The sequence below is a fragment of the Carassius auratus genome, chromosome 1, assembly GCF_003368295.1.
Source record: "Carassius auratus strain Wakin chromosome 1, ASM336829v1, whole genome shotgun sequence".
In the NCBI taxonomy this organism is placed as follows: Eukaryota; Metazoa; Chordata; class Actinopteri; order Cypriniformes; family Cyprinidae; genus Carassius; species Carassius auratus.
Window position 1 is genome coordinate 28,796,876 of NC_039243.1, and position 22,434 is coordinate 28,819,309.

At 37.2% G+C, this 22,434-nt stretch overlaps 1 protein-coding gene across 2 annotated transcripts in view; it reads left to right on the forward strand.

Annotated features, from left to right (window-relative positions):
* LOC113106458 (anosmin-1-like) overlaps window positions 1-17,268 on the forward strand; it is a 30,644-nt gene extending 13,376 nt beyond the window's left edge. Inside the window, exons 3-14 of one of the 2 annotated variants that reach the window (XM_026268398.1) lie at window positions 838-900; window positions 6,222-6,444; window positions 7,619-7,803; window positions 8,106-8,235; window positions 8,356-8,552; window positions 9,953-10,094; window positions 10,239-10,355; window positions 13,490-13,578; window positions 14,063-14,234; window positions 14,876-15,096; window positions 15,825-15,969; window positions 16,303-17,268. In XM_026268398.1, the coding sequence (XP_026124183.1) occupies window positions 838-900; window positions 6,222-6,444; window positions 7,619-7,803; window positions 8,106-8,235; window positions 8,356-8,552; window positions 9,953-10,094; window positions 10,239-10,355; window positions 13,490-13,578; window positions 14,063-14,234; window positions 14,876-15,096; window positions 15,825-15,969; window positions 16,303-16,352 (1,734 nt within the window). In that variant the 3' untranslated portion in view covers window positions 16,353-17,268. The remainder of the gene's footprint in view (window positions 1-837; window positions 901-6,221; window positions 6,445-7,618; window positions 7,804-8,105; window positions 8,236-8,355; window positions 8,553-9,952; window positions 10,095-10,238; window positions 10,356-13,489; window positions 13,579-14,062; window positions 14,235-14,875; window positions 15,097-15,824; window positions 15,970-16,302) is intronic. The other variant, XM_026268407.1, reaches the window with a different exon arrangement.
* The last annotated feature ends 5,166 nt before the right edge of the window (window positions 17,269-22,434 follow it).

Genomic DNA, 22,434 nt, shown 5'->3' on the forward strand with positions numbered 1-22,434 from the left:
ATGAGAATAGAAGATGAGAGGGAGTGAAAGCGAAGGAAAAAGAGCAAGGGAGAGAGGCAGGTGTAGACATTGAAATGAAATAATTTTGGCATGTTATTTAAACTCTGCATGCAAATGTCAGTGACCGCAAAACGGTCAGGGATCTCTACGCACACACTTCCAGGTTGCTGAGAAGGTAATGACAGACTTCAAACATCTACTATTGATCAAAAACAACAGAAAATGATAAAATAACTTTTGTCTGAATGATTTGCGAACTTAAAAAGTGCTGATTGAAGTGCTGTAGCTCTTCAGATCAGCAGCGACAGATATCGGATGAGATTACCGTTGCCAAAATAATTCACAATTATGATGTTATTGTGCTATCTATACAAACCTTTGACAACATGTATATTATGCTGTTAGTCAAATCCATCTTTAACTTACACACTGGCAAGCTGTGGGTGTGGTGTGGGTAGAGTAACTTGTTTTTTTTCTGTCATCTCCAACATGATTTTGTGCTGCAGCTTTAACTACACATTGTATCTACTGTACTTCTTATTTCCGTTTTATGATGGGTGCAACCAGCGTTAAGGTGCAATGTGGGACCTACTATGTGGGAGTGTCAACCAGTTACAAGTGAAGGTTTATTTATGATATTTTTGTGTATTTGTGTACATGATATAAATATTTCACTTTTAAAAATATCATGGTTGTCATCACGAGTGGTATATTGCAATACTCCTACAGAGAGCAAATGCTTTTGACTTTAACATATTTGTCTGTGATTGTTTGAAAAAGAATAATACAAGAGTCAAAGTGCTTCTTGATACTCAAACCTCTGCTGTCTGTTCACAGTGTCTGGAGCCATGCAAAGACTCATGGGAGTTGAAAGACGGACCTTGTCGAGATTTATGTGAGGTACAGACCACAGCATTCTTAACTGATCTAGTAGTTTCTGGGATGTGCTCTCAACAAGAAAAAAATATATATACAAAATGGCTGAACTTGGTGTTCTGGTTTTCCAAATATTAATCCTCCATTGTTTTTCTTGACAGACTTGGCTACTGTTTAAGTGGTCTCCCATTGTTTAACAGGATAATGTTCTGTTCTGCTCTGATCTTCTTTTTAAACAGTCGGAGAATGTCTTTGATCATTTCTCTTTGGTCTTGAATCCAGTTATTGTGGGATTTCTCTACAATTTAAAACTCTTGGCTTTGTAAGATCTAGATTTTCCTATTTCGTTGGCTATAAATGCACTGTTAAGGGCAATGGGGACTTAAAACAATGAATATTAGTTCTTTCAATTGCCAGCATTGATTAGGACCTTCATCCATCATATTAGACTTGTATAACACAAAGCAACATGAAATCCGCTCATTCACAACACATGTAATGTCTTGTGTTAAACATAGTGCCAAAAACAATCCATCCAAAATCCATTCTCATAGCCAGCTAAAAACAATACATCTTTCATATAGATTTAAACTGCAAGTTAAAGTCTGTTAAAGTTTCAGTAATATAATTTTCTATAATTATATTTCCAATATAAGCTGGAATAGGCTCCAGAATCCCCAATGACCCTACATATTATATTATATTATATGCTCCTGTATCCCTGAAAAAAACCCACAAAAAAACAATTATATATATATATATATATATATATATATTATTAGTTATTATGTCACACTAATAATAAGTGGATGCAAAACATTTCTAAACTTATTTATTGAGCACTGACTTACACTGACTGAACCATCTCTCAAATTATGTGCACTGCAGGGTATTAAAAAATGTATCCAAAGTTAATCAAACAAATCAATAAACTGAAAAGTATTGATTTATTTCACCAATTCCATTCAAAAAGTGAAACTTGTATATTATATTCATTAATTTCATACAGACTGATATATTTCAAATGTTTATTTCTTTTAATTTTGATGTTTATAACTGACAACTAAGGAAATTCCAATCCCAAATTCAGTATCTCCAAAAATTTGAATATTGTGAAAAGGTTCAATATTGAAGACACCTGGTGCCCCACTCTAATATGCTAATTAGCTCAAAACTCCTGCAAAAGCCTTTAAATGGTCTCTCAGTCTAGTTCTGCTACACAATCATGAGGAAGACTGCTGAATTGACAGTTGTCCAAAAGACGACCATTGACACCTTGCACAAGGAGGTCAAGACTCAAAAGGTCATTGCAAAAGAGGCTGATTGTTCACAGAGCTCTGTGTCCAAGCACATTAATAGAGAGACGAAGGAAAGGAAAAGATGTGGTAGAAAAAAAGTGTACAAGCAATAGGGATAACCGCATCCTGGAGAGGATTGTGAAACAAAACCCGTAAAAAAATGTGGGGGAGATTCACAAAGAGTGGACTGCAGCTGGAGTCAGTGCTTCAAGAATCACTACACACAGACGTAAGACATGGGTTTCAGCTGTCGCCTTCCTTGTGTCAATCCACTATTGAACAACAGACACCGTCAGAAGCATCACGCTGCAAAAAGGAATGGACTGCTGTTGAGTGGTCCAAAATTATGTTCTCTGATGAAAGTACATTTTGCATTTCCTTTGTAAATCAGGGTCCCAGAGTCTGGAGGAAGAGAGGAGAGACACACAATCCACGTTTCTTGAGGTCCAGTGTAAAGTTTCCACAGTCAGTGATGGTTTGCGGTGCCATGTCATCTGCTGGTGTTGGTCCACAGCCGTATACCAGGAAGTTTTAGAGCACTTCATGCTTCCTGCTGCTGACCAACTTTTATGGAGATGCAGATTTCATTTTCCAACGGGACATGGCACCTGCACACAGTGCCAAAGCTACCAGTACCTGGTTTAAGGACCATGGTATCCCTGTTCTTCATTGGCCAGCAAACTCGCCTGACCTTAAAGAGGTCAGGGGAGGTCATTCCTCTTTACAATACCCCATAGATTTTCTATGGGGTATTGTAAAAAGGAAGATGTGATATGCCAGACCCAAGAATGCAGAAGAGCTGAGGGCCACTATCAGAGCAACCTGGGCTCTCAGAACACCTGAGCAGTGCAACAGACTGATCGACTGCAGTAATTCTGGAAAAAAGAGACACAACTAAGTATTGAGTGCTGTACATGCTCATACTTTTCAGTTGGCCAAGATTTTAAAAAATCCTTTCTTTGTATTGGTCTTAAGTTACATTCTAATTTTCTGAGATACTGAATATGGGATTTTCCTTAGTTTTCAGTTATAATCATCAAAATTAAAGAAATAATAATTTGAAATATATCAGTCTGTGTGTAATAAATGAATATAATATACAAGTTTCACTTTTTGAATGGAGTTTTTGATGATATTCTAATTATATGACCAGCACGTGTGTGTGTGTGCGCACACACACACACACACACACACACACACACACACACACACACACACACACACACACACACACACACACATATGTGTGTGTATATATATATATATATATATATATATATATATATATATATATATATATATATATATATATATATATATATGTCAATCATTAACATTAAAGTTTTAGACCATTTATCAAGCAGAATTTTTCAATTTTGTTGGAACATAAATGTAAACTTAAATATACATTTAAATAAAATAAATATCATTTTATAAATAAAAATCAATTAAACTAAAAAATATACAAAATAAAATATATATAAAAATAAATAAATAGTAGTGCTGCAAACACGCTAGCAACCAGCTGTTTGGTATAAATGACACAGAACATCTAAAGTGCATTCTAATTTCAAACTAACATCGCAGACTGTTCATTATTAAAATAAAGTACAGTCAACCAAACATATATAAGGTTACACTGGTCAGTTTAAATAGACTGTAGTATACCGTCAACTCTGCCGTTATGCCAAGGACGTTTTTGCTCACGTGAAGAGGATGATATTTTCCGTCTAGTTTACATAAAAAAAATAAAAAAAAAATTATATAATTTAACATTCAGATACATTGTGAATATGGAAACATTTGGATATGTGCAGAACGAGACGTGAGCAATAACCTCCAAATACATCTAGCCAAACCAGTGCTCGCTCGTCCTGGTGGAACGCAAAAATTCAAAATCAAACATTTTGCAGAACAGGATTAAATAAAGTACTGGGGCCTGTTCTTCATACGTCGCTAACTTCATCCAGTTAGCTGGATTTGAATGTTGACGATTTGGTGTAATCTTGGACGTTTGTTTCTTCGAAGCTCATCAAGCCGCCATAGCAACAGGTCCGTAAGCTTAAACCTGCTCGGGAGCAGGCTTATTTCATGTAAACAGGATTAGATTGCTTTATTTCAACCAGAACTGATACTCAAAATATGTCTGCTACCACCGCTACTTTATTACAAGAGTATCGTACTGACAATAATTTAAAATAATAATCATTAAAAAATATATTTAAAAATAATATAAAAATGGTGAGTAGTCCATAACAGCCTACTATAGACATAGCCAGCTTTACTCACTGAAATATTTATTTGTCATAAAAGTATTACTTCATAATTGTATTAGAGTCTTACACACATGCTATACAGATAATAGAGTCGTGCATTATTTTGAGTGATGACTGCTATTATAAGAGTGGCTTGATGGAGTGCAGGAGATGCAGATAACATGATATTGACCCTTAAGAAACTTTCATTAATGCTGTCACGTAACAAATCTGTCCAAGTATAAAATGAAATGAATAGATAATTTCTACATTGAAATAAAAATGTAAAGACTGCGAAACTATTTTAAATTGCGAATCTAAATAATTGGGAATCATGAAAAAAAATTCTAATAAAAAAAAAAAACATGTATCTATTATATGTTTCATGTATCTATTATAACATTTATGTAGTTTTGTTTGCTTGGCTGTTTCCTTATAAAAGTCCAGAAATTTGTCAAGTTTTTCGTCAGGTGTCGTTTTAAATTATGACGTCATTACATTGCCGTCTTGCCACCAGCCAATCGCTGCACTGCTGATCATGGTTTAGAGTATCGATACATATCCCCTTTTAAGCCAACACATGAACGTGCAATTATCTCAGATAACTCAATCCAGCGATACTAATCATACACAACAGGAGTGTTCGAAGAACCCAATTAGCCGGATCATGATTAGCAGGATGATATCATCTTGGATGTGTCATTTGATCTCGGATGTAATAAGCGACGTACGAAGAACGGGCCCCTGGTCATAATACTTGCATAACATGTTTGATGTGAAAAAAGAGGTTTACTGATTGCGCAGCACAGCCACAAGCGCCACAGTTACGTTTGGGATGATTTTGTTTTTAATACTGTAGTTTCATTTGAAAACATTGCAATTGCGTTTTAAAATACAACCACGAGCACCACGAAACCATTTAAAGAGGCGCATTCAGCGGTCTCCTTGACGGGAAACAGTCAACAAAGTAAAATGATCTCAAACGTATGGCGCGCTCGCATCATTTTATCAAATGATCATAATCACATCAATTCATTTTACAGTCCTGCTACTAGCATTTTATTCAAACTAAAACCCCGTTAATTCAGGTGAGAAATCTTTTTTTCCACGTAGCTTTTGCACATAATAATAATACCGAAGCAGAAGCATTTTGCAGCATTAAGGTTATTAATTGATTGTTAATTTAAACGACGATTGATCATGGAAATTATCGAATATTGACATCCCTAAATACAAATGAGTTGGATGGAAACCTGGCTATTGTCTGCATCAATCCATGCTTCCGAACAAATGTCATTCACCTTTCTGGGCAGCTCCAGGACAGCTGCCTCTCCAAGCACGCTGCTGTCTGTGAACGAGTAACTTAGCCCTCAATCACGCTGCAGTGTTTGTAAGAGCTGCCAACTTCTTTAGCTACCTTTATCTCCCAGGACTGTTGTTGAATCTTCCAAAAGTTTTGGCTTGGGGTCCTCCACATGCGGCAGCAGCACTTTCCACCGCACCAATAACATGGGGCTGCCCGCTGACGTGCCTGACTTTTAAATCGGTGCTACTTAACACGGATATCGGCAGATGCCAAAATATATAAAAAAAATGACAATGATAAAAATTTGCAATATATCGGTTGACTTCTAATGCATAAATGTTTTGCGAGTGAATGATACTCAAAGTGTGCGTCCAAAACCCATTGACAAATGAATGTCACATGAATGTCACAAATGAATTGCTAGAATGTATGACAATGATATACAGGTGTTAAAGTTTGGTTCTGTACACTATGACATCTCCTCAGCATGCATTTCCCAAGCGTCATGGCGAGTGTGTGACGAGTTGTGAGTTCCTGCGATCAGTGATGGTGGTGAAACAGGGTGACTGTCCGGCACCAGAAAGAGCCAGTGGGTTTGCAGCTGCCTGTGTGGAGGGATGTGAGGAAGATGGAGAGTGTTCAGCCCAGAAGAAATGCTGCCCAAACGGCTGTGGACACACATGCCAGTCACCTAAGAACCTTTACAGGGGTAAGACCTGCTACTGAACCTGGCATAACCCAGTTATCAGTTAGTTTTTAACCCCACCTGATGATACAAATAACTGGTACCTTTTTGCATGTTATCTGGAGCAGATTGGTGTTAAAGGCATATTTCACCCAAAAATTTTAATTTGCTGAAAATGTATTCTCCATGAGAATAGATTTGAAGAAATTTTTATTTACAACACTTGCTCACAAATGGTTTCTCAGCAGTGAATGGGTGCCGTAAGAATGAGAGTCCAAACAGCTGATTAAAAACATCACAGCAATCCATAAGGAGTCAAAAAAGGAGACAGAAACTTTGAGAACCACTGACATAGAGGAACTGTTAACTTCTGATTTCCATTTAAATTAAAAATATTCTGTTTCAAAATGTAATAAAGTGTCCTGAAATTAACCATGATTGGATTTGGGGAAAGAAAAAAAAACATTATGCAGGTTAGGTTATGTGCCCTTATGTCCTTTAAAAGGTCACACCAAATAGAAAACGATAAAGCATAATTTTTGCTCAGACTAAAACAAGTATGAATATATTGTTCTTGATAGACTACTGGATGGAATAAAGCCATATCCAGGTTTGTCTTTCTCAGGTTGAGATTTGCTGTTTTTCTTGTCTAACTAATACTAATAAAATGTTTAATTTATATAGTGCCTTTCAAATACCCAAGGACAATTTACATAAGGTAAACTGTCAAACAGCAGACAGAGGTGAAATAATATGCAATATACAAGATAAGTTACAAAACAAGCATTGGACAGAAAATTCAATTAAGAAACATTGTAAATAAGTGAGTTTTGAGAGCAGTTTTAAAGGTATGGTGTGAATAGATAAGACAGAGATCTTGTGGTAGTTTATTCCAGAACTTGGCAGCAGAAATGCATCAAGTCCTACCACCCAAAGTAGACAGACAGATTTTTGGTACTGCAAGCTAATTTTCAGAGCTCGATCTCAAAGTACGGACAGGGACATAGGGGAGATTTAATACAGAAAAGTAAGAAGGTGCTTAACCATGACGGGCTTTGAAAACTTAAACTGAATACGATAGGTGATTGGATGGGTGACTGAATACGATAGGTGATAAGTGAGTTTTGGATTAGCTGCAAGCAATTAAGGACTTTGTTGTGTAGTTAATAATCCATACAACAATCCACCTGATCATCAGGTGCTCCTCTGAAGCCCAGAAAGGAGCTGGTCTTTGAGGAGCTGGATTCTGGAGTGTTGGAAGTGCACTGGTCCTCCAAATTCAATGTGTCAGCGGAGCCAGTGCTGAATGTTCTTCAGAGGAGGTGGAACTACGGCATCCAGCCCAGTGAGGATGGAGCAACCGAGTGGCAAGTGGTGGCTAGAGTAAGTGTGTCTGTGTGTGTTACACAGTCTTCAATAAACGTCTCTGTGGGGTCCATAATACTGCAAGGGATTTGAAAATTATGGATTGCTCTGAAGCACATTTTTGTAAAAAATATAAATATGCATTCAATAAAAATACATCACTTACAATTAAAATGAATGTGACACATACAGTTTAAATGTATTTAATAAATGTATACATACTTGAACTATTATACATTCAGTAGTAATTTTTTATTTATTTCCTGTAGTCATTTATATGCTCCCTCCTAAACTCATTCATCTGTGTTTGTGTACTGTAGACATCAGAAGAGCGTGTGTGGCTGACAGACATGCGGCCCGGTCGCTGGTACCAGTTCAGGGTGGCAGCAGTCAATGTTCATGGCACCAGAGGATACACCACACCAAGCAGACACTTCAGATCCTCTAAAGGTGAGATCAAGAAACTGTAATCTAATGGGATTCTATTCCATTTTATAATAAGAAGAATATTTAAAATAACATGTTATCCTTTCTAACTGTACCCTTTTGTTAAATTTCACCCTCTCTCAGATCCTGCCGCTCCCCCGGCACCATCCGAACTTCACGTCAGTGACATGACCTTTGGTGCAGATCGCTCGGTGTCTGTCCGCCTCAGCTGGAGCATGTCTGCCGATTTAGACATCCCTGTTAACCTCTACAAACTCTCCTGGAGCTGTTCTGACCATACTATTCCATCCAAACTCAAGAGGAGACAGACTACAAAAGGGGTAATTCATTTAGTCTGCCCACACACTCCCTCTCTGCCCATTTGCTTTCATTTGCTCATGTATTGGATTGTTCCCAAAACCCTTCAAGGGTTAACTCCCAAGCCCCTTCTTTCAGCAAGCCACAACAAATTAGAAATCTTAGTGCAAATAAGTGAAAGATAAACAACTCCGGATTGGGCTTTTGATCGCACCAAGCCCTATTTTCAAGGGCTTCAGACACCAAACTAGGGTGGTACTGCATTGCGTCACCACTCTTGGCAAATGCAAACATTTCTGGGCGCCATTTGACATACTGCCAAAAACAGCATATCAATTCTAGTTGTGCTTGAGAAAAGGAAATCTCTCAAAAACAGCTGAATTGTTTTTCTTTCAATGAGATCATGCTGAAGAGTTTATTTTTTCCTCCTTTAGGAATCCAAGAGATGGCAGTTGATTCATGTTTGTATGTTATATTTTTAAGTGCTCTGTTAGCTGAGGGACATTACTTTTTTTTTTTAAATAGTTAATGCGGACAAACGTAAACCATGCTGCTTTTACTGTTTGGCTCTGGGAAAATATATTTGTATTTTTTATTAGTGTGATACATTTTTAGAATATTTTTATTATCCACAACAGTTGTATATTATACACTAATGTTAAAGTATATTTGGGATTGGCTGATTTCTTAATGCTTTTGAAAGAAGATCATTATTGTTTCCACTGAATTATAATCGCATAAATATGTTACATTCAGGCTTATTTGGTGCTGTACGAATTTGACTGCACAGCAGGCCAATGAATGAAAATTTACAATTAAAAGGAAATGTTCACTTAAAGGTTCTTTGGGTTCTATTTTGGAATCACTGCAAACATCCTTTTTGGAAACTTTATTTTTTAATCAGTATTCTGTTATTTGGCCTAACTTTGTGTTAATGGTCAGATTTACTTGTAGATGGTGTATTAAAGCTTCTTAAGTTATCCAGGCAAACCGATAAGCCATAAGTGGATTTATCTTCTTTTTCAGTATTTTTATTTGATCAATATTCCCTAATTACTCATTTCATGTGCAAATGTATACCAATGGTCTCTAGTGACTAAAATCAGTAAATCGCTCCCAACATTGGCCATTAAAGCAGCTAAAGTTGATTCTGGATCTGCTTCAGAAGAGCATGTTCTTAGCATGCTCTTTTTGTAATTAGACTTCTCCAAGGATTAACAAATAATGTGTATGTTTTTTTGCATGCATGCATGAGGTGCAGTTTTGTATGGCCCTCCACCTAAAATGAGATTATTGCTAGTTAAAAAGTCTACACAGGGTTACCTTCCATTTCCATTTGTTCTCGTTTTACTTTTTGGGATTTGGAGTGCCATGACTGTTCTTATCCTTGCCTGTGGGTTTGTGTGTGTGTGTGTGTGTGCAGGACTCTACCTTTGCTGAGCTGGACGACTTGAGAGAGAACAGGAGTTACACTGTGGAGTTGCAGGCCGTTTCATACTGGGGTCAGGTCCCTCTCAAGAGCTCCAAGGCCATTCTTCAGTTTACTACAAGCCAAAGACAATCTGGTACAAAACATTAATTGCTATACATTCTTTTTTGCTTGATACATACCAGCACTCATTTGGGTGTTGTGAAATACAGTGAAAAGCAGCTGTAAATGTTTTCAATTTGTAACGTTAAACTTTTCCCCCATATTTGATGTCATTCAGATTTGGAAAGCACAGTCAGCCCGGTCTTTATAAAACCCCAGTCTGATCTATCAGACGTGGGCACTCCATTCTATCAAGATGGTCAGCTTCAGGTCCGGGTCTACTGGAAAAAGAAAGGTATGACCGTTGCAGTAGATCACGTCTTTCGTCTAGAAAACTGTCCTGTTACGGTTTTCCCTCCTTAGAGCTGCTTTGCAACTGTGTAAACATTGTGCTCATTAAAGAGTTTAGAGTCAGAATGATATATAATTAAAAGAAGAACAATAGCTCTTTGTTTTGGGAAGTGATAAGAACCACTCTTGAGATAAGTGTGGAGCTGTTTGTGTGCTAACATGAGCTGATGAGGCATGTCTCAGCCTAACTTCGCATGCAGCAAATGACATTTTAACAGTTTCATTCTGTCAGTGTGTGATGAGATAATCCTCCATTAAACTCACAAATGAAAACTGCCATAGAAGTGAAAAAAAAAACATTTAAGTCATACTAAGCCATGCGAAATGGTGCTTGAAATCTTCTATTGACCTCTGTTTTGAATTTCAGTATGACGTAAGAGTCATACTGGCCACATGTCAAATCCTTTAATCTCTCTAATGGATGTCCAGCAGATTTATCTCATACTGATCTGTCAGGCACATTCTCAAGATTGCTTGCATTTGCATATTTTGCATATTCTCTGGATGAATTAAAAGCATTGATTTCTACAGGGCGTATTACTGAGCACTGATTACTTGTAAGGTCTAAATGGATCATTACTGATGATTATCATTAACTGTTTGTTCACGGATGAAGATTTTTAAAATGACTAATATAATGAAAGGCTTATCCAGGTTTTTAAATATTTATCAAAAAGATGTGTTGAAAAGGATAGCTCATCCAAAAATTAACATGTGCTATCATTTACTCACCCACATGTTTTTTCCAAACCAGACTTACTTTCTTCTGTGGATGATATTTCTAAGAAATTCATTTTTTTTTTCACAGTTTTTGCTAATACATTGAAAGTCAGTGGGGTTCTTGATATCACTAAAAAATACATTGTTCAACAATAAATGAATGCAAATAATTTTGGAAGACATGAGAGTAAGTGATGACAGAATACATTTTTTTGGTGTAAATTACAATTTCAAGTAGTTAATATTAAATAACTTAAGTATCAGATTTGGCCAGCCCATACAGTAGAAATAGTTTCAGGCAAAAACAAAGCATCAGTTTGCGTGTCATCAAGCAACACACAGATAGGAAGTCTGTCTGGAACAGCATATATGAGGGGAGTGGAGCAAAAGAAACTTCCTGAACCCCTCTCAGAGCCCTCCATAATCACATTCAGAATCTGTCATTTCATACACTCACCTATTATTAGGAAGGATTATTAGGAACACCTGTTCAATTTCTCATTAATGCAATTATCTAATCAACCAATCACATGGCGGTGCTTCAATGCATTTAGGGGTGTGGTCCTGGTCAAGACAATCTCCTGAACTCCAAACTGAATCTCAGAATGGGAAAGAAAGGTGACTTAAAGAAAAAAAAAAGAAAGCTATTTCATGCATACTGAGTTTTTTACAATGTTAAAGAGTTGGATTCCCATGCTAAACATGGACAAAGTTTCAAAAATTAAGTTGGATTCCCATGCTAAACATGGACAAAGTTTCAAAAATTAAGTTGTATGTTTGAAGGAGTATTTTTGTTCCCAAAATACTCCTGGTTTGTCACAAGTTTCGGAAAGTTTTTTTTTCGAGTATGGCTCTGTGTGACGTTAGATGGAGTGGAATTTCCTTATATGGGTCCTAAGGGCACGTCTGCCGGAAGAGCGCGCGCTCCCGTATAGCAGAGCACTGAGAGGCTGAGCACAGATTCACTGATCAGAGCGAGAGCGTCGCGAAAAGTCACAAAAGAAGTGTGTTTTTGGTTGCCAGGGCAAGACAACCCTGCACAGATTACCAAAAAAAAAAAAAGCATTAAGGGACCAGTGGATGGAGTCTATTTTTACAGAGCATCAACGGAGTTGTGCAAGTGTTTTTGTTTGTTCCCTGCATTTTGAAGATGCTTGTTTTACAAACAAGGCCCAGTTTGACGCCGGATTTGCACATCGTTTATTTCTTAAAGTTAATGCAGTCCCAACGAAAAAGGGGTCACGATCGTGTGTTGGAACCGCAGGCGGTGAGTAAAACTGCTTCAAATATCTCTTCCTCCTTGTTAGTGCGTCCGCCTCTCATGCCGGAGACCCGGGTTTGAGCCCCTCTCGGAGAGAGTCATTGATGCTGCAGCTCTCATTCAGCTTATGAATATAATAAAACTAAAGACTTTTTGGAGTTATGAAGGATGCAGTACTACTCTATAGGTACTAAAGATTAACAGGATATTGTTAATCCCCCTTTAAGCAAATTTTTAGCGTGGCATGGTTGTTGGTGCCAGACAGGCCTGTCTGAGTATTTCACAATCTGCTCAGTTACTGGGATTTTCATGCACAACCATTTCTAGGGTTTAAAGAATGGTGTGAAAAGGGAAAAACATCCAGTATGCGACAGTCCTGTGTGTGTGAAAATGCCTTGTTGATGCTAGAGGTCCGAGGAGATTGGGGCGACTGATTCAAGCTGATTGAAGAGCAACTTTGACCGAAATAACCACTCATTACAACCGAGGTATGCAGCAAAGCATTTGTGAAGCCACAGAAGACCCCACCGGGTACCACTCATCTCCACTACAAATAGGAAAAAGAGACTACAATTTGCACGAGCTAACCAAAATTGGACAGTTGAAGACTGGAAAAATGTTGCCTGGTCAGAATTTGCCGTAAACAGAATGAGAACATGGATCCATGATGTCTTGTTACCACTGTGCAGGCTGCTGGTGATGGTGTAATGGTGTGGGGGATGTTTTCTTGGCACACTTTAGACCTCTTAGTGCCAATTGGGCACTGTTTAATTGCCACGGCCTACCTGAGCATTGTTTCTGACCATGTCTATCCCTTTATGACCACCACCAGATCTCAACCCAATAGAGCATCTTTGGGATGTGGTGGAACGGGAGCTTCGTGCCCTGGATGTTCATCCCACTAATCTCCATCAACTGCCAGATGCTATCCTATCAATATGGGCCAACATTTCTAAAAAATGCTTTCAGCACCTTGTTGAATCAATGTCACGTAGAATTAAGGCAGTTCTGAAGGCGAAAGGGGGTCAAAAACAGTATTAGTATGGTGTTCCTAATAATCCTTTAGGTGAGTGTATTTCACCATCTCTCCTTTTCAGATCCCAATGTGAATCGTTACCGTGTGCAGTGGTCTCCGGAATTCTGCAGTCACAATGGATCCAGAACACAGGAGAAGCTCATCACCCAGGTAACCAGTCAGGAATGCGTCTTCTGTCCTCCCTACAGGTGCGAGGCCACATTCCGACAGCTCATACATACGCTGAATTTCCAGGGAGAGTGTTCGTGTGCTGTTCATTGATCATTCATGCTGCATAACTCACCATTAAGAGGCACATCCCAATTCCAGAGAGATTTCTTCACTAAACTGCAGAGAATTATGAGACGAAACATTCTCTTAAACATCCTTAGGTTTAGATTTTCGTCAGTGTAATTGTCATTTACAATGTGAGAGGTTAAAATCTTTGACAATGAAAAAGGGGAGAATATATTTTTCAGCATGAAAATAAATCTTTCTTGACATATGCAAAACATGAACTATAGGTTTTCCCATTCTGGCTCACAGCTATGCTGGATGTAGTGATAGGTGATCAGTCATCATATTTCTACTTGAATTCTTCTCAGTGGAGTTGGAATAAAGATTCACTTTGCTCTCTTCTCATGTCACTGAGCAGGAGAATTTCGCCAGCCTTCCTGGCCTTCAGTTCTCTTGCAAGTATAAAGTGATCATCCAGCCTGCAGGGTCAAAGGGTAGAGCCCAGGCAGAAAGCACCACCTTCTACACCCCGTCCTGTGCTACCATCCAGAGCAAGAGTCCCAAACCCATCCCCTGCTCCACAGTCTCAGGTAATACTAAAATTTGATTTCTGAGAACAAGATAACTGTTTTGATGCAATTCATTATATATATATATATATATATATATATATATATATATATATATATATATATATATATATATATATATATATATATATAAAATATGGTAAAATGTTTTCATTAATTAATGTGTGCATTTTTGTGCATGTTGGGTGGATTACTTACATTTATTTGCCTTAAAAAAAAAAAACCTTGATCACATATTTCCTCATAAAATGAAAATTTTAATATTTGCATGTTGGGTGGATCATTTAAATGTTGTTGCCATTTTTTTTTTTTTTTTTACAAAAAAGGTACTAATAGAAAAAAGAAAATAAAAATAAAAATCTTAATAAAATAGATTATGCCAAACTTTCTTCTCAAGATATTAACTTAAATTCAGTTAAACTCAACTCAGCAACTCAATTCAGTCCAATTAATATTTTTATTTTAACATCAGGGCAATTGTGTCATTGTAACATATTTTAATTTATGCCTAAAAATCTCAATTTATTTTACAACAGAAAAAAAACACACTCATTTTTGAGTGTTTTGCATTTATGCCCTATATCTATTACTGGTATATGGTTTAATGTGTATTATATTAATTTTTATGTTGTCTCAATCAGCAGCGGTTCCTCCAAAGGTCCTGGTCAAGGCAGAGAACCTAACAGCATCCTTCTCGGTCTACATGGGGAACGTGACAGGCCTGTTCTCATGGATGGTGGCCATGCCTCAACCACCACAGCAGGTCACAGGATATCAGGTCACATGGGCAGAGGTCCTCACAGAGAGCCGCAGAAATAATTTGCCCAACAGCCTCATATCCCAGTCTCAAATCCTGCCTCCAGTAAGACACGTTAAATAATGATTGCTGGTCAAGAGCATACAGTATGTTGTGTTTTGCATACTGTTCACAAGCATATGTTTTCATTTCGGGCACTAGTGTGCTGGTAGCAGCAAGACCACCAAACCAGAATACTGTAGTATTTATACAGTGTCTGGTTCCATATTTGATCTTAGGAACTACTAAATTTGATAACTAAACAATAAATGTATTGTATTCATTGTATTAATACCAAAAAGTTATTCTACAATGTATCAATGTCTTTTAAATACATGAATGAAATTTTAAATACATGAATTATTTTATTAAGTAAGGTTGCATTAATTGATCAAAACTTACAAGTATAAAAATATGTTTTCAATATTGATAGTAATAATAAACATTTCTTGAGCAGCAAAACAGCATATTAGAGTGATTTCGGAAGAATCATGAGACACTGAAGACTGAAGTAATGACTGCTGAAATTCACCTTTGCCATCATAGTAATAATTTTATATATATGTATTTTGCAAATGCAAAATAGTTATTATGAATTGTAATAATATTTCACATTATTGCTGTTTTTACTATAGTTTTGATCTAATAAATGCAGCCATGGTGAGCATAAGAGAAAATGAAAACACTTTACAACTTGAATCTTTCAGTCCCAAACAATAGTGTGTTTGTATTTTAATTATTTCTCAGACTCAATTTTGAATGAACTAAAATATCTTGTCTTTCTCCACAAATAGGAGCGCAATATCTTGGTAGTTTCTGGTCTTCAGTTGGCATCTCTCTACAAGCTTGAGGTGCAGGCGATCACTACAGGAGGGCAAGGCCCAGCAACATCCAGAACCTTCCAGACACCGGCTCACAGCAAGCCAGTCCTGCATTACAGTAAGTTCTTTAAACCTACAAGATGACATCTGTGTACCTCCATAGCACATACTACTCTGAAATAGCATCACCACTCACAATTTATCATAGAACATCTTTTGTGGACACTGACCTCTCCAGTGCAAAGAACTGCACCCCAATACGTAAATCTTAATAAGGGAGAGCTGAAAAGTCATTCTTGGTCATCGAAACGCAAAGTTCAGAAGGTGTAGGAGAGGTCAAATGTCATGTGCAATTGGCCCCAGCTCTAGATGTGCAGGTCAACCAATAAATCATCTAATTGAGATGAATTGCTTTTCCTGTCTTGACTCTAGTGTATATTTAACTTCGCAGAACCGAGGATTAAGAAACACCATCTAAGGTCGGTCATAGAACGGCACTGAAGACCACACTGCAATGAATCATCCTGGACTCCTCAGGAACCAGACGAACCAAAGAACAGTTTATTGCCAATCGCATTTCAGCCTGAGCCAGTCAGCTGCCTCATAACTCAGCATGAGGATCTGCTGTAATCTGGAGATCAAATTTTGATTGACGTTACGATATTTAAAGCTCCAGTTATTTCCTGTGGGGAAACAGCTTCCACAAACAAATTAGAATCGAGTATGCAGCAAAGACTAGGGCATCACAAGTAAAAGCCATATGATAAAAACAAAACAAAAAGTGCAAATACAAAAAAAAAAAAAAGGGATTTGAAAGTGTTACTTTGTGGTTATATGCCTAAAAGACATGCTTTGAATTGCACCCTCCCTTAAAAAATGGTTACCCACACCCTAAGCACTGCAAATTGAGCCTCTTTAATCCAATATTGCATGTAATGACTAATTTGGTTTGACTTGTAAATAAGCCTGAATCAATACAACTGTTTGTGGTTTTGCATGTGTTCATTAAGCATGGAATTTTACTGTTTGTATCATAATTGTGTCAATAGCAACAAATGAGGAATCAATGAAAAAAAAAAAATGACTGAAGCTCTTTAAAAAGACAATGTCATTTAAGTTTATGAGGGTTTTGTGTGATGTGCGCTCGGTATGCTGTAGAGAGATGTTTGCAGTGATGTCATTCATGTATATACTGTATGTTTTTTATTTATTTATGCAATATAAATGTGTTATGTGGATTTGTAACTGTGTGAATGCATGAGTGTGTGTGTGTGTGTGTGCACGTGTCCCCCCAGCATCATTTCACAAACTGACAAACCCTTGCAAGGAGATTTTGTATAAATATATTTGTAAATTCCCATAATGAATATTAATGTACATATTTTATATGAATAAAACTGTTAAACCTTGTTTCCCTTTACCAAGCTGGTTGTGTATTTTGTAATTACAAGAGTGAATATAATAATGGGAGTGAATGGTGTGTTATATAAATTTATCATGCCACTTAAACAATATTCACTCAAACTGTAGATTTAAAATACACACATTTTCTAATAATATACATATAAACGCTACCAGAGTGCATATGAAATATAAATAACCTGTTTACCTAAATCTATCACGCATCACAAAGCAACATTTAATTGTATATGTAAAATAAACAAAATCTATGCATGTGACACACACATGTTTAATCCATACAAGCTTTAATAAATCCCAAAAGAGATCGCATCCACAACTCAGGATTGACATCAACAATATAGCCAACAGTGAAAGACAACAGAACATGAACATGAATGGGGCAGTAATGAGACATGCACAGCTCAAAAAAATGAGTGATCAGTTAACATCCGACACAACTAACCGACCAAGGAATGGCAGTATTCTTTTTACTCCTAAAACTCAGTTTCAAGCAAAACAGCTAAGACTAGGAACATTTCCAGTCCTTGATAATACTAACATATAGTATACATATATACTTATTTTTCATCTTGATCCAAATGTACACACTACTACAAAGTATCCAGATTGAGATAAATGAAACGCTCTGTTGATACAGCTACTCTGTGTTTTGCTTCTATTTCTGTGTTTGTATGTGTGTGTGTGTGCGTGTGCGTGTGCGTGTGTGTGTGTGTGTGTGTGTGTGTGTGTGTGTGTGTGTGTGTGTGCAAACAAAGCATTCATAAAGCCCAACGCTCAAAGGACAAGTATATGATTACTCAAACATACACTTATGCATGGAGGCAACTCTACCCTTGTAGCTCTGCAGTCACTTTCATTAGAATTCAACTCCACATCTGGCCCTCGTGTCACAACTGTCATGTGTGTGTGTGTGTGTGTGCCTGTTTTTCATATGGAATGTTATTGTGCCCTGTTGTCATTAAGCCTTACAATAACATAAAAAGAAGAAGAAAGAAGACAGGAGACAATGTGGAATTTCGTATACAATATTCATTTATAGATCCTCAGTGAGATTATATGTTATGTTGTACATTCATTACAATATGCTGCAGATGTCGCACAATACAATGGACTATCACCACAATATGCTTTAGCAACAATACAAAAGCAGTAGCAGGTCTGTTATTGCCCTGATATTCAGACCAAGAGCTTTTAGCATGACTGTTAGTGTGATTTTTGCTTTTAAATAAAAGTTATATTGCCAGTTACTTGGTTTATATTTGCTCTGCCAACGAAAAGAGGATTCTATGCTCAAACAATGTCACAGCGGAATCAATCATAGCTCATCTTCCGGTGTTTCATTCTTGATTGAATCTGTTTTGAATAAATGATTTGAGTGAAAGATGAAAAGACTCTTTAAGGCGGTATGAATTGTAATGAAGTATGAATACATGTTTTAGAAGAAATCGGTTGAGCAAATAATTCAACGATCCCATCCCAAATGTCACCCTACAGGTGCATTTTATAGTTGCTATGTGAAATTTCTGGGGTGAATGTGAGTCACTTGAATAGGAATCAATGCTATCTTGAGTTTTTTGCGACAAAGTTCCCTGCACAGATTTGCTTCATGTTCAGACTGGTCAAGTTAATTCACTGTTCCAGCCAACAGAAAGTTGCTTGGTTTAAAACTGACTGTGTGTGACTTAGTGTACATGCCTGGTTCAGGCTGATAATGCTGACATCTTTATGGTCAGATTTTACATGATTCTTTAAAATCACTAACAACCTCTCTGTTTAATCGTTCTCTTGTCAGTGAGGCTTCAGTGGATTCAATGAAGTTGGTATGTTCCCTAACAGTACAGTGATGACTTCAGTGATGATTACTCAGTAACAACAATTTAGAACCTCTTTTTCCCCTAAACGAAGAACAAAAAATAACTTTGTTGTGAGTATATTAGGGCCTTAAAGCCTTCCTCTGAGCATACACGTTCATGACATGATGCCACTTTGACTGTCAGTTAGAATTTTGCTGTGAAGCTCACTTCAACAGAAGTACACAACAAGTGCCGCAAAAGGGGTGCTCATGAGCACACTTCTGAAAAATATAGACATGTGGGCCAACCTACAGTCTTGTATGTGGTTGTAAGTCTGAAAGGCCCCAATTTTTCATGACATTTTCGATTTAGGACAGGGCCAACAACTCAAAATGAAAGACAACTTGTTCCTGTAAGAATTAGTTTGTTTAACAAATCAGTTGATGTTACTGTGATGTAATGACGGAATTTGAAGAAAGAGTCAGTAGTGTGCTGTTAATGGAGATACTGACTTAAAAGCCTCCCTGACAAGAGAATGATTAAACAGTGAGGTTGATAGTGATGTGCCTCATTATCAGACAATGTATAATTTTGAGATCAAATTCTGAGAACTTTGAGAGAATCTTGCCAGAACGCTAACCAGAGTTCCGAGAATGTTTCCCATGGAAAGCAGAGTCTGTCTGGAATGTGCAAAAAAGAAAAAGCTGATTCAAACATGGGAAAGTATATGGTATAACCAGCATAATCCAGCATGGGAATTAATATTGGTCTAAGATGATTTTTTTTTTTTTTTCGGCAGGCATCTATTCTACACAGTGTCAGGCTCGGTGATGGTTATTACATGTGGCTTGTTTGGATGGTGGGGTATGACTTCCATATGTAGTACCTTGCGTGTGTACTGTATGCCTGGGTTAAACTGATATTTTTAGACTTTAAATGGTTCTTTATAAGAAAATGAAATATGTATCTTATCTATCTGAACCCCCTGAAGGAGTGTCTGAAAAATTGTTGTTTTATCTGATAATGAGGCACATCTAGTTTCAACCTCTTTTAAAGTCATCATTCTCTTGTCAATGAGGCCTCAGTGGATTCAGTTAAGTAGAAAATATTGTTAGTTTTTGAATCCAGGCCTAATGTTAGTATGACGGATCTGAATAAATCGATGGAGCCCTGCATGCTGCATCTGGAGCACAGTGAGAACATTAGGGAACGTAATGGCCTGGTTGGAAGTGTCTTCTTGCTTTCCTGCTGAAGTTTTGAACTGTGCCTCAGGATTTATGAGTGCTTCTGGACTCTGGTGACCCAGAGACAGGGATTTAGAAGAAACAGAGAGAAGGAAGGGTGGGGGTTGGAGAGTTTGGGAAGACTCGATCCGCTTGCAACACATTTATGATGCTCCAGAGAGTGGCCAGAGAATGGTACAGAGAGAGAGAGAGAGAGAGAGAGAGAGAGAGAGAGAGAGAGAGAGAGAGAGAGAGAGAGAGACTAAAAGGGAAGCAGCATCAGGAAGAAGGAAACCTAGAGGGGAGAGAAGCAAAGGAACCAAAGGGGAGAAGAGGCAAAAGAGGGACAGCGAGTGAAGAAGAGAATAGATGACTTCAGGGACTGAAAGTGTGAGCAGATGAAATATGCATCAAAATACTTCACACTTTTTAAGCCAGAGGGAGATATGATATTTCCATCTCCCACGTTCCCATGAGCCTCCGAGACAAGTTGCCTCACAACTGGCCAGTTCCATAAGAAAAATAATAATAAAAAAAAGTTTGCACTCTGGCCTGTGTTATCATTTACACTATTACAGCTTCAATTCCTGCATAATTCCTGCATATGATTTTTAAGAAAATTAGATTTGTAAAAAGTATTATTGTTATTATTATTATTATTGACACATACTATTTTACAAGCTGAACTAACCTTGACATCGACTTTCATATAGTCCGGAGTCTTAATGGTCTGCAAGGGTTCTCGCTTATTTTATAATAATAATAATAATAATAATAATAATAATAATTATTATTATATTTATGCATGATTAATAAGATTAGTTTTTCTTTTCAAGAATTTAACCTTTTTTATTATGATATAATTTAAATCAGAAATTACACACATGCTTGTTACAGAAGAGGTGTATCCAAGACATTGTGTTTATGAATTACATGTTTCATATATTTTTGAATAAATTAACAGATAAGATCTGAGACTTGAAATTAATGTTGCACCATTGTTTCAACATCTTACTTTTCGCAGTACATTTTTGAATATTTTGTACAACTTTTAACAACCCTTTAGCGTTACATTGAGACAACAACAAACAGCATGAGAGTTAGAGCCACATCGTTGGCCCACTTGTTTTTATTTAGCAGTTTCTCACAAAGTCTACCTTTTTTGAATCTCCCTGCATTCTTAGACACTGTTTTCATCCAGGGATGAAAGACTTGGTGTTGTATTCAATCCAGCCTCTCTATATTGATTTTATAATCCCTCATATGTGTTTCATAATGAGTTCGTGTGAAATCCATGCTCAAATGAATCCATGTTCTAAACTGCATAGTGCAGGGAAGGGAGACATTTTATAGCTTGTTTGTTTGCAAAGAGCCGCTTTGATTATTCAGTATTTATTACATTTTGAGCTAAAAATCTGTGGGACCCACAGGAAGAAGAAACGCTCATGTAGTTGAAAGACAGTCATTTTTCAAGGCGAAAGCTATTTCACATGTTGTACTGTAAAGAAGGCACATACAGCTCATGGATTAATGAAGTGACTTCCCTCAAGGGTATTGAAAATTTGGCGTTCGTGAGCGTTTAAATCCCCGAATGCGTGAGAAATGTGTCTGTGCATCACCACAGATGAAACGGAATTGCATTTGGGTTTGAACACTTTTTTTCAGTTTAATTGATTCATTTTGGCAACATTTCAAAGAGCAGGTTTTTAAAGGTGCAATGTGTTCTTCCAACATCACAATATCATCTTTGCATTTCCCAGACTGCTATGTGCCTACAGGTGAGAGCTGTCAGAATAAATATTATTCAAATATGGAATTCAAAGAACAACACTTTCTTCTCCTCTCAGTTTTTTGAAAAGAAAATGAGTCTTTTGCATTCAGTAAGCTTTTGTAATGACAGGACCTTTGGACAGGACCTTTAAATAAGATTGAACAAAAACTGCTTAAACGATAATGAATTCAAAGTAATGTGATTGTCCAGTCTAATCTAATAGGATACGCTCTGGATGGTAAAATGGGTCTCGCTATACTCCAGGGAGATACCTTTTGGCCATTACTGCAATGTTGTTGTTGTCCAGCAATGGGAACCAATGAGAAAGCGGGACATGGACAAATGAGAAAACATCTTAGGTAGTGTCCTGCATG